At 39.7% G+C, this 13,043-nt stretch overlaps 1 protein-coding gene across 2 annotated transcripts in view; it reads left to right on the forward strand.

Moving 5' to 3' along the window:
* The window catches only part of sufu (suppressor of fused homolog (Drosophila)), a 109,306-nt gene that overhangs the window by 93,819 nt on the left and 2,444 nt on the right, over positions 1-13,043 (forward strand). For both annotated transcript variants that reach the window (XM_072238909.1, XM_072238908.1), the window contains 3 exons: positions 1,887-2,021; positions 3,843-3,981; positions 9,439-9,507. In XM_072238909.1, the coding sequence (XP_072095010.1) occupies positions 1,887-2,021; positions 3,843-3,981; positions 9,439-9,507 (343 nt within the window). The remainder of the gene's footprint in view (positions 1-1,886; positions 2,022-3,842; positions 3,982-9,438; positions 9,508-13,043) is intronic.

Raw genomic sequence — 13,043 nt, forward strand, 5'->3', positions numbered from 1 at the left:
AATATTTCAGTATTAGTAGGTCTTTTTGGATATGAGAAGAGACTGGAGGATCCCTCGGAAGAATATCTTAACAGATAGCAATTGAACTTGGGTCCCTGGAGTTGAGGCCAGAGCTCCTCATAATGTTACCCTATTTCAACATGTGAGCGCCTGTGTTCTCTTTGATATCTTGTTATCTCTGTGATATCTTTGTTATCTGCTAGAAGAGCCTTAAAACAATTTATTAAATGAAAGTAGGGATAAAAGTGTAAATTGCAGAATTCTAGTCGTACCATCCAAAGTATACCTGACCAGGTTAGACTGATTGAAGTTCAGACAAGGGGTGCAGGTCCTGAAGAAGACCCATCTAGATCTGTTGGAAATGAACGTTGGGAATGGAGGTGGGCTTGGTCACAATGGTTCCTCCCCATGGTCAATCAGCCAAATAACACTGATTTTAAAAGGCCAAAAATAATAATAATTTGAGCAAGATATCAGATGGAGTGATAGTTTCAAGAGGAAAATGAGACTTCTGAAAAAAGTTCAAATGGGAACTTAGTGCAATTTGAAATACCTTTACTCATACTTTTACAGATTTTTTTTATGACAAACTACTTTCGAATGGAGCAAAGAGAAGTACCTGAGATGTCTTAAGTGTTTTAAAGTTTCACTAGGAAAAAATAACTTGTTGGACTAATTTATTGTTGTTTTATTGTGTTCCCTTCATTGAACTCTGAAAATGTTGTTATGCTTATATTTAAAAATTGCACTAATATGGAAATGGCTAACTCCTTAGTGTAATAATCTGTATTGTTTATTTTACTGTTTTCATTAGAGGATAAAGAGAAATAGGTTTACTCAATTTAGATTGGGCATTGAGTTCTGTGAACATAGGAATATTTGCTTCCCTTCCACCCCCTCCCCAGTGTAATCAGCTCTGTCTATATGGTACTGAACATATAACATTTCAAGCAAGTGATCTGAAAAATGTTTCTGTGTTAATTTTCATTGAGAGTTCTGCAGGTGATCATAAACCAGTTTTCCAATGTGTTAAATACTGTTTATGATTCTGGAGTCTATGGAAACTTGAGGGTATTACGTGATCCTTGATACTTGATTCAGCATAATTCAGTTATCAAGCCTGCCAATTTATTTTAAAATAGAAGAAATGTGTAAACATGTATTTGATCACCTGGTAATGTGTGCAGTTCCAGCCTGATGAAATACAGGGGCATTTTGTTGCTTTGAATGAATAACTGCTGGTTGGAATTTGATTATTTGGAGGCCATGTCCCCACACTACGGCCAACGGGCTCCTGTTAATAAGTTGGAGTTGAAATAGAAGTAAGAAGTGGGTCTCGTAAGCACAAAATAATCTGCAGATGCTGGGGTCAACACTGGAGGAAATCAGCAGGTCAGGCAGCATCTGTGGAAAAGACTTTTCCACGGATGCTGCCCGGCCTGCTGAGTTCCTCCAGCGTGCTAAGAAGTGGGTCTGCTGGGAGCAGCTTGCAACAAGTTGCCACACTCCAGTGTCATCTTACACAACTTACACTAAATTGTGTCCAGTCCTGTGGCATTCATGCTAGGATTTCAATATGCATAATTGCCTAATTTCAAGCTTTAAATTTTTATTAGATTAATATTAGTTTTTGATATTTTCTTTAATTGTATTAAACTATTATAAATGAATTTTAGCAGCACGCACAAAGCACTGGAGGAACTCAGCAGGCCAGGCAGCACCCATGGAGAAAATCACAGTCGATGCCACGGACCCAAACTCTTGCCTGCCTGGCCTGCTGAGTTCCTCCAGCATTTTGTGAGTGTTGCTCGGATTTCCAGCATCTGCAGATTTTCTCTTGTTTGTGATAAATTAATTTTAATTTGTTTCCTTGTTCTGCTTTCTAGGACTAGAAAAGATAGTTTGGAGAGTGAAAGTTCTGCTGCTATTGTTCCTCACGAATTGATCCGCACCAGGCAGCTGGAGAGTGTACACCTTAAATTCAACCAGGAATCAGGAACTCTTATTCCACTGTCACTGAGGTGAACAGTTGCTAAGTTTTGCTGAAAGAAATGAAATCTAGAAAGCTTTCATCGTAACACTATAAACATTATTTGAACTAGTAAGGATCAAAGAAAATCCATACATGCAGGATTGAATCTTGCATGGCAAAATGTTACGACTTAGTTATGGGCTTTGAGGTAAAAACTGGCAGTTTGGGCTAGGAAAATTAGAGGAAAAAAATGTACTCTAACAATTTTCAGAGTAGCTTTGAAAAGACCTTTCAATCACAAGGAAGCATTTTATTACTCTTGGGCAGCATAGCAGTGCAGCAGTTAATGCTGTTGTAGCTCCAGTGACCCGGCTTTGATCCTAACCTCAGGTGCTGTCTGTGTGGCATTTGCATGCTCTTGCCTTGCATCTGCTATCCCCACATTCCAAAGGTATTCTGGTAGGTTAAATGGCTGCTGTAAATTTCTCCTTGTGTAGGCAGGTGGCAGGAGGTTTGGGAGGAGATATGGGCCTGAAGTAGCATGTCTTTATGGGAGAGGATAGGCTGCGGGGAAATCAGGGAATGGGACAATGGAAACACCGGGAGCTGACTGAGCTCAGTGGGCCAAATGGCCTTCTATTTCATAAAGTAATAGATATGAACTTTGGCGGGATGAACAATGGGACAAATGAGATAATTAGACATTTGCAAAGCAGTAAGTTTGTGCTTTGGTATTATTAGAAAATTGTGAAGAATTAAATTAGTTTCTGCACCATTTTAAAAGCTATTCAAAGTTGCATTTTTCCTTCCCAGTGTAGCTTTGGCCAGCTCAGTAAAATTTAGTGGGATTTCCATATTGCTTTATTTCCAAAATCCATGATTGTTCTTCAGAATCCGCATCAAGATTAGGATCAAATTTAATGCGTCCATATTCTTTGATAAAATGAACTGTTCAGCATTTAAGTTTGTTGAATTACATCCTACCTGAATATTTTTAAAAAGTACAATTTGATCCAGAAGAGATTCACATAGTTTTAGCTCTTAGGAGACTTTGGTAAACTATTCTGTGTTTTATCACAACTCCTGCACAGTCGTCAGGGTATTAAGATGTAATAGAACAGTCTAGTCATCATCATCTGTACAAACTTCCTGATAAAATTAAACATCGTTACTCCAGTTCTTCCTTTTTTTAGTATATTTCAAAGTTACAATGAAATACTTATCAATCGGCACCACAGGAGCGTGGTGGTTAGCACAAGGCTGTTACAGCTCGAGGTGATCCAGAGTTCAATTCTGATGCCGTTCTGTAAGGAGTCTCTGTACATGCTCCTTGTGGGATGCGTGAGGTTTCCCCAGGTGCTCCAGTTCCCTCCCACAGTCTGAAGACCTACCGGATAGGTTAATTGATCATTGTAAGTTGCCCCATGATAAAGTCAGGGTTCATTGTCGTTGTGGGGTTGCTGGGCGGTGTGGCTCGAAGGGCCGGAAGGGTCTACTCTGCACTGGATGGCTAAATAAATAAATAAATAAAAGTCTCCTGCACCCAACAAAGAATTAATTTTTACTTCCTCAGATAATTTCATTCCACTTTAGACGTGGAACTCTCCCCTCCCTCCCCACCACCAAAAAAAATTCAAGTAAAAGTTGACCCAGCCGTAGGTCTGTGTGCCAAAATGTATATCTTTGGCTCCCCTGGTCCAACAGCGCATCCACAGCACATGACTGCAGGCACGGATCTCTCTTCCAGTCCTAGTGGAAACCTAGTCAATGTATTATGCTGCTTCTCAGAAATAGTTTCAATCGAAGCAGCCTGTATATGTGAAAGCAAATACAAGTCTGTGATGAAATTTGCTTTTTTTTTAAATTTTAGAGGTAGATTGTTACATGGAAGGCACTTTACTTACAAAAGCATAACAGGAGATACAGCGATCACATTTGTCTCTACTGGAGTTGAAGGGGCATTTGCCACAGAGGACCATCCATATGCAGCCCACGGTCCATGGCTACAGGTGAGCATCCGCTTTACTACCATGCCTTTTACTCATTATGGCTACGTGATCAATCAGTTATTACTATGCCAATAGCAGAAAATAATTTGCCTTCCTCCTCTTGTGAAGTTAAATAACTATCCACTTCTAACTAACCATCCTGGCTGGTTACGTAAATATTCTTCTTAAGAATCTTAACCTTGCAAATCACATTAAAGGTTTTATTAGTGATTATTCTTTTAAAATATAATCTTCATTTTTCTGTTGCTCTCCCATTTGCATTAATTGTCCACTTTTAAGTTAGTACAAGTATTGTTTTAACATACAAAAAGAAATCTGTAATTAAGAACATGGAGTTGGCAGGTTCTCTGTCATAATCTGACACGTTTCTAAAAGCTGTTTTACTTCCATATTTTTGTAATTTGACAAGCATTACATGACCCTAATTAAGGTTCCTGATCTGATCATCATTTCTGCCTTTATATCTGTACAGAAATCCCGGCATTGCTGCTGGCTGTGCCTCCGGATGATACTCAGTTTCTGGGCATTCCTTACAAAACCCTCGCCACCATGCTTTAACCGATGGAGTTTTGTTTAAGCATTCTTGTTTGACCGTGCCTTACTTCTATTTTTGTCTTTCTCTCTTTGTCCTCATTTAAAACTAAACTAACTTCTAAATTTTTTTTTATATAGGTTTGGCATTATTCAAGATTCTAGATTTTTTTTGTTATTTATCAGTACACAAGTATAAAGGAGAATGAAATGATTATTACTCCAGATCTGATGCAGCGTAAAAAAAAACATCAAGAACACAATAAAAAACACTAAATACAAATACATAAGGTCAGCTTGTATACATAGACTGATTGTATGTACATAAAGTGACACTCGGCACAGAAGTGACTGTACGTAAGATGACACTGACAGGAAATAATAAACTACTGGTTGTGGGTGTGGTGGGGTGGGTTATCAGTGATCAGCCTTGACAACTTGGGAGAGTAACTGCCTGGGTCTGGTGATCCTCATGGAATGAATTGCCTATGAAAGCTCATGACTTTCTTAACCAAATTTATATTTACAGTCTTACCTACACATCTTTGGCATAGGTCTATGTAAAATGAAAATTTATACCTGCTGCACACATCAAAGTTGCTGGTGAACGCAGCAGGCCAGGCAGCATCTCTAGGAAGAGGTACAGTCAACGTTTCGGGCCGAGACCCTTCGTCAGGACTAACTGAAGGAAGAGCTAGTAAGAGCTCTTGCTCATAGTCCTCTTACTAGTTCTTCCATCATTTAATCCTGACGAAGGGTCTCGGCCCGAAACGTTGACTGTACCCCTTCCTAGAGATGCTGCCTGGCCTGCTGTGTTCACCAGCAACTTTGATGTGTGTTGCTCGAATTTCCAGCATCTGCAGAATTCCTCGTGTTTACGTTTATACCTGCTGAGGGCTTTTAACCACCACTGGACCTGCACTACTAGGTTGTGGAAAGCAGCGAGTTCCTCAACTCTGCTCTACTAATACCATATGGCTTAAAACTTTAATAATTATTATTCTCACTACTAGAGGAAGTAGGTTTCCCTTTCACCCTCAAACAAGAGGACACTAGATGAATGGCAGTGATTCTCAGCAGTATCCAAGTAGCTAGTTTATAACCTATGTGATTTTTCAACCAATCTTGAATGTAAAGCCTAGCACTTTCAGTTCATAGATATTTAGGCATTTCAAGAATAAACATAATTTAATTCAAAACAATTCATTCAAGGACTTTACAGCATAATGAAAACATTTACAGAACCTGCTACACTAATTTTATTTACTGTGCATTCTCATTTCCCAAATACACAGTAAAATTTTTGAACTATCTGCTTCCCAAATTATTTCAAAAAACATGGCGGGGGGGGTGCGGGGAGAAAATCAGAGAACATTTCCAGAACAAATGAGTTGTCTCAATCCAAATCTGACGGACACACAATGCAGGAGCCCCTCAATAAGTCAGGCAGCATCTATGGAGTGGAATAAAGAGTCGATGTAATGGGCCAAGAACCTTCAGCAGGAAGATACTTCATGGTCATGATGAAGGGCCTCAGCCTGAAACTTCGACTGTTTATTCCTCTCCAGAGATGCTGCCTGACCTGCTGAGTTCCTCCAGCATTTTGTGTGTGATGCTCTGGATTTCCAGCATCTGCAGAATCTCTTGTTAATCTATATCTAATAGAGATCTACTCACACAATTTTGCAAAAAATTCTCATTTTGAAATCCCTTCTCACAGTCCCGCACCAATTTTATTCCATAAGCTTTAACCAACATTAAAGAAATTACGAAACAGTTGGTCTAAAATATACAGAGCTGAGGTGTTCAAAGTCCTTCCCCCAGTCTTTTGGTAGCCAAGTACCAAAAGTACCAAGTATTGCAAAACTACAACTCTCTCAATCTATATTATTAATAGATTACTTCTTTTGTTTAGTACTTCATTAAAACTTCCAATCAATACCTTTGATGTGTCACTGTTACATGCTTTGACCTAAACTCCACTAGCACCTCGTTAAATTTAGCTCTCTCACCATTTTCCTTTGTATGTTCAGATTTAGGACTTTATAGTGTGCAGTAGCATTATTTTGGCAAAAGAGCTAAAATTGGGCATTATTCATCACTAACTTTAATATTGGACATTCTGTACACACTAAAAATCTGCTACAGATACAGCTGGGAAAATAGGCATCCACTAAACAATGTTTTGCAAGTAAATAGAAGAGCAGTGTAATCTAAATGATATGGCTCTCAGATTTTGCAACAGCAGGGTTAGAGGTAGTGACTTGCCACATATCCTTGACGGCAAGGCAGGTTGAGCAAGTTAAATAAATATATAGGCCTTTAGAATAGAAAAATAAGGAAGTCATGGTGCTCAATGATAAGACCCAACTTAGTTTGGAGTATAATACTAAACGTCACATGAAAGGTTCAAAGTACTAGAAAGCGGTGAAAGATTAAACAGGATGACAGCAGAGTCAGGGGAGCCTGTTTTTGTGGAAAGATAGTTTAAAAACTAGGATCACTTATCTTTAAAGTGAAGAAAGTGGGATGTTTCAAAAGCTAAGGGTTTTGGTAGAGCAGAGCAATTAGGGAGAAACTTTCTCCTCTTGCAAGTTCCATAACCAAAAGTAATAAATTTAACTTAATCAGCTTACAATGATACAAAATGAATAATTGAGATTCTGTTTTACATTGTTTAAAATGTTTGGAATGTAAAAGTGTAGTGGAAGTACATTCTATTGAACTTTTAAAAGAACATCCATAAACTTAAGTGAACTACAATGCATTTTATAAAAAAAAACTGGTGCTTTCAACACAATTAGACATTCTTTTAAAGAACCACTACATATGGAAAGCCCAAATAGTTAGGGACGGTACTGCAAGATGCAGTTACACATTACTTAAAGCGCCCAGTTCCAACGATAGGTGGAAATGTTTTATTAGTTGGATGACAGAAGAGTAGAACCTGTCCTGATACTTGAAAATCATAAACACGGGAGATCTTTCAGATGCTGAAAATCTGCAGATTTTAAATTTGCATGTGCTACCCTGATACTTGCATCGGTTTAGCATTAGTAATCAGAAATGAAAGAAATCACCTTCAAAAAGTCCAATGCACAGAATACCCCTGGGACATTTAAAAACTTGTGGTGGTACTGACAAGCTTCAATTTTGCTCTCATCATAAATCACTCAACTAAAGGACTTTGCAGAAGGAAATTTCTCCTAGGCATTTAATTTGCACCAGCACAAACCTTCAGGATGTGTATACATTTGCTCTGTATACTCAGACTCACTGGAACACACTCATTTGTGCACTGCTCTAAAAGTCCCTTGTCAACCAGGAGCCACTAATGATCCCATGTATCAATTTAGCCCTTCATGCATTTAAAGGCATTAAAGGAAACTTGACAAAGAATTTAAAAGTAAATGGAAAAAGGGAATAACATTTCAATTTACCTGCAGAGATCCCAAAAGTCACAAATAAATCATCTCATTTTTTGCATATGGCTTCTAGCCATGTTCCTCAGGAATTGTTTTTCTGGGGGTTAGGAGGGTGCACAAATATATGTTTCATACATTTCAATCAAATGCCATTTCTGTGCTTAAAAATATGTGAGGAGGAGAGGCTGGAGCTGCTTGTGTTCTTAAAAAATCAGTGACAAATAAGCAAAAGACTTCAGAGTTAATGTAAATAGATCACTAATATCCTAAGATAATCCAGAAAAATAATATATTTTGGTTTTCATATCTACAGACATTCCACCCTGCAAAAACTCATTTCAGGGAGGTAGCACCATCAATTTGCGGGAGACTTTCGGGAGAGGTGGGATGTCTGCAATAGAGTAGCTCCTTAGCAGCTGGCTGGCTAGTTTAAATAACGTTAGCTATGCTAATGAATGAATGACACCTGTTAAACCCACCTCAACATGTCATTTACAATCTTAACCCACCATGGACAATAGAAAAGTCACTGTTGCAAACAGTGCAGCGAGCAACACTGTCATTATTTTGACCCCTATTAGGAAGGGGTACACTTTAGTGTAGTCTGGGGTGACGTACGTTTTATATATTTTTTTGGAACACTTTGCCATGGCACTCGCGCGTGCTCTCTCTCACTATTGCTCGTGCGCGCACTCTCTCGTCGCTCTCGCGCGCTCTCTTGCTTTTCTCTCGCTTGCTCTCAAAAAAAATTGATTTCCGTGATATTGTTTATAATTTGCGGGCATCAGGGAGCCACTATTAATATGCGGGAGACTTCCGGAAGTTCCGGGAGAGGTGGGATGTCTGTATCTATTGCACTGGAAAACAATGGAGTTCAAATTCTGCTAGAACCAAAGAAAGTCTTTGGTTTGGTAGAATAGATGTGACAGGACAACAGGTTGCAAAGGGGATTTGAGAGAATGCTGCCAGGACTACACCTGAAGTTAGAAATAAAGCTGAGGGTTGTTTACTTTGGAACAGAGAGTGAAGGGAGACTTAATGGAAGTGTATAAAACTATGGGTGGACCAGGGAGAGTGAAAGGGAGCATCACACATAAAATGCCTGAGGAACTCAGCAGGCCAGGCAGCAACAATGGAAAAGAGTACAGTCGACATTTCGGTCTGAGATCCTTCAGCAGGACCTGCTGAAAGGTCTCGGCCCGAAACGTCAACTGTACACTTTTCCATAGATGCTGCCTGGCCTGCTGAGCTTCTCCAGCTTTTTGACTGTGTTGCTCGGATTTCCAGCATCTGCAGGTGAGGCAGTTTTTAAGTTTCAAGGGATATTCATAATGGGTTAATTGTAGAATCTGTAAAAATTCTCAGTTTTGATGTGACGTTACCTCATTGAATGAAGATGATATCAGACTGTGCCCCAATAGTTTGCTCAGAGTTCAATTATATGATGAGACATGTGGAAGGAAGTGTCTATTCACCTCAACTTTGTTGTAACCATTTGCAGATTCTGCTGAATGAAGAATTTGTGGAAAGGATGTTAGAGGATTTGGAAGACCTGGCCTCCCCAGAAGAAGTAAGATTTCATAAACAAGTCATCAGAGATTAAGGGAAACTTGGTTTATGTGCATGTATAAAGAGAAATATGTACAGTATATGTATTCTTTAGAGTCCCAGTTTGTACAATATTGATTTTGTGTTCAATGCAACCACATTCACCATCAGGTTAATATACATACCTTCATTTGGTTATTCAAAGCATTGATTTTATTGGAATATTGTTAACATAGTATGTGTGTTACAACACCACCCCCACCCCCCAATTTAACTAGAACTTTGTTTTCTCTTGTTCCACTGTCAGGCAGCAGTAGCAAGTAAACAGTCTTCAACATTTCATAAAATGTTGTAAGAAAACTTTCTCCCTAAACTGCAGTTTCATAGTCAAAATTACTATTGTTTTCTGCTATAAGTATTGCAGTAGTAAATTTTGATATCTTAAAAATAACATTGAAGCAAAGTCATGATTGCCTGGATTTAAGTAAATGTAGAAATTCCTCCTTTGTCCTCACTGTTTAAAAGCAGTTGGTAATTTAGAGAAATTAAATGCTACAGTACATTTTAAGCACTTTTAGAATTTATTCAAATCTTTCCAATATTTTGGAGTAAAATTGCTGTTCTTTGGTATGATCAAATAGTGTAGCACAAGCAATTATTGATAATTTCAGTAATCAAATTTGAGCAATGATTTTTTTTAAAATCTTCGTTCTTCTGAGGCTCTTACTGAGTTGTTGGAGAAGCAGGGAAGATCTTTAACCCGGAGTCCCATATGGGCGTCGAGAATACTTATCGTCAACTTAAGTGCCAGTAATTTAAATAGCACTTGGATCTATTATTATAATTGTAATATGTGCCTTAAGGCATTAATTGCTTAATGTTTACCTTTGGTAATGCCACTGTTTCTGGTTTTATAAGTGAAACATAGTTGTAGTGGGGAGAAGAAATGTTAAAAATTTCACTATTATCTATGAAAAGTAAGATTGATTCTCTTACAACACTTGCAAAATGCTGGGGGAACTCAGCAGGCCAGGCAGCATCTATGGAAAAAAATACAGTCGATGTTTTGGGCCGAAACTCTTCGGCAGGACGAGAAAAAAATTGAGTAGATTTAAAAGGTGGGGGGAGGGGAGAGAAGCACGGGTGAAACTGGGAGGGGGAGGGATGAATTAAAGAGCTGGGAAGTTGATTGGTAAAAGAGACAGAAGGCTATGGAAGAAAGAAAAAGGGAAATGGAGCACCTGAGGGAGGCAATGGATGTGCAAGGAGATAAGTTGAGAGAGGGAAAAGGGGATAGGAAATGGAGAGGGAGTGGGGCGGGGTGTGGGACCATAACCAGAAGTTCGAGAAATTAATGATCATGCCATCAGGCTGGAGGCTACCTAAGAAGAATATAAGGTGTTGTTCCTCCAACCTAAGTGTGGCCTCATCACGACAGTGGAGGAGGCCATGGATGGACATATTGGAATGGGAGGTGGAATTAAAATGGGTGGCCACTGGGAGATCCCGCTTGTTCTGGCTGATTCTCTTATATTTTTGCAAGATGTACAAAACTTCTTTAACCTATGAATTTTAGATTAAATTAGTAAGTATGATATCTCAGAGTCTATTCCTGCATCTCAGAAATACTTTGCTTACAATGTTGCTGGAAGTGCAAGGTAGTAATAGGACAACAAATGTTTCGGTAAACTCGAACAGAAAAATAGTATCTGCATAATCAATTGGAGGCTTTAGATATATATACACACACAGACTGAAAATGGTGAATTAGGGTAGATGGTTTCAAAATGAAATTAGATTAGATTAGATTGAACTTTATTGTCATTGTGCCGAGTACAGATACAAAGCCAATGAAATGCAGTTAGCATCTGCAAAGAATAGTGTTATTTACAAAATAACTGTGAGTAAAAAATACAGCACACAAATCTAAAAGTACTGAGACAGTACAATATGGGTGCAGTACTGCTTAGTGCTGTGATGTGAGGTTCAGCAGGGTCACAGCCTCAGGGAAGAAGCTCTTCCTGTGCCTGCTGGTGCAGGAGCAGAGGCTTCTGTAGTGTCTTTGGGATGGGAGGAGAGTAAAAAGTCCATGGTTAGGGTGAGATCCATGCTTTTTGCCCTGCCCAGGCAGCATTTATGGTAGATGTTCTCAATGGTGGGCAATTGGGTGCCGATAATCCGCTGGGCAGTTTTCACCACACGCTGGAGTGCTTTGCGGTCCGATACAGGACAATTGCCATACCACACTGAGACGCAGTTGGTGAGTATGCTCTCAATGGTCCAGCGGTAAAAGTCCGTCAGTATCTTGGGACAGAGGTGAGCTTTCTTCATGCTCCGCAGGAAATAAAGGCACTGTTGTGCCTTTTTGATCAGGATGGAGGAGTTCAGGGACTAGGTGAGATCCTCGGAAATGTGGACACCAAGGAATTTGAAGCTTGATACACGCTCCACTACAGCTCCGTTGATGTAGATGGGGACGTGAATGTAGCTTCTAGCATGCCTGAAGTCCACAATGATCTCCTTGGTCTTAAGGGTCTCCTGGATGTTAAGGGTCAGGTTATTGTCGGCACACCACGCAGCCAGGTGCTGGACCTCATCCCTGTAGACTGTCCCGTAATCCCCTCTGATCAAGCCAACCATCGTGGTGTCGTCTGCGAACTTGATTATGGAGTTAGAACCATGTACAGGAACACAGTCATAGGTGAAAAGGGAGTACAGAAGAGGGCTCAGCACACAGCCTTGAGGCACACCGGTGTTCAGGGTGAGAGTGGAGGAGGAGAGGTTGTCTAACGTAACTGATTGGGGTCTGTTAGTCAGAAAGTCCAAGGTCCAATTGCAGAGGGATGAGCTGTTACCAAGCTGGCGAAGTTTGACGATCAGCTTGGAGAGGATCACAGTATTGAATGCCAAACTAAAGTCAATGAACAGCATTCTGACGTAAGAGTTTGGGCTGTCCAGGTGGGTCAGGGCAGAGTGAAGTGCCATGGAGATGGCGTCCTCTGTTGACCTGTTGGTGCAATAGGCAAATTGATGGGGGTCCAGGGTAGTGGGCAGACAGGATTTCAGATATGATAGAACCAGTCTCTCAAAGCACTTTGCAATGATGGGGGTGAGTGCAACTGGACAGAAGTCATTCAGGCCATGGCAGTGGAAATGGATGTTGAAAGAGAGATGTAGAGGAACAGAGATTGGTTGGGGGCAGGGTGTAGAGAGATCAAATAAAGGAAATGCAAGCAAAAAAAATTAAATCATGGCAACTTGAAAACCAATCACAGTTCACTGAAGGAATGAGTCCACAATCCCGGGGATGAGATTGATTGACAAACATTTGTTATATTCTTGAAAGTTAGATTGCTCAGTCTATGCAAATTAAATCAGTAGGTATCATACAAGTGTGGTGATTACTGAAGCCTCAGAATCGTAAATTGATGATGCTGTTTCTATGAAACAAGCAGAACATCACAAACCAGCCACCAACTTCTGATTAGCAGCTCACAGAATATTTCTTCCTTCTAACTTAAGGGTTTATTAGTAGGTCAGTAAAGAACAAGTAGCTCT

Source organism: Mobula birostris, chromosome 21 (genome assembly GCF_030028105.1).
Source record: "Mobula birostris isolate sMobBir1 chromosome 21, sMobBir1.hap1, whole genome shotgun sequence".
Classification (NCBI taxonomy): Eukaryota; Metazoa; Chordata; class Chondrichthyes; order Myliobatiformes; family Myliobatidae; genus Mobula; species Mobula birostris.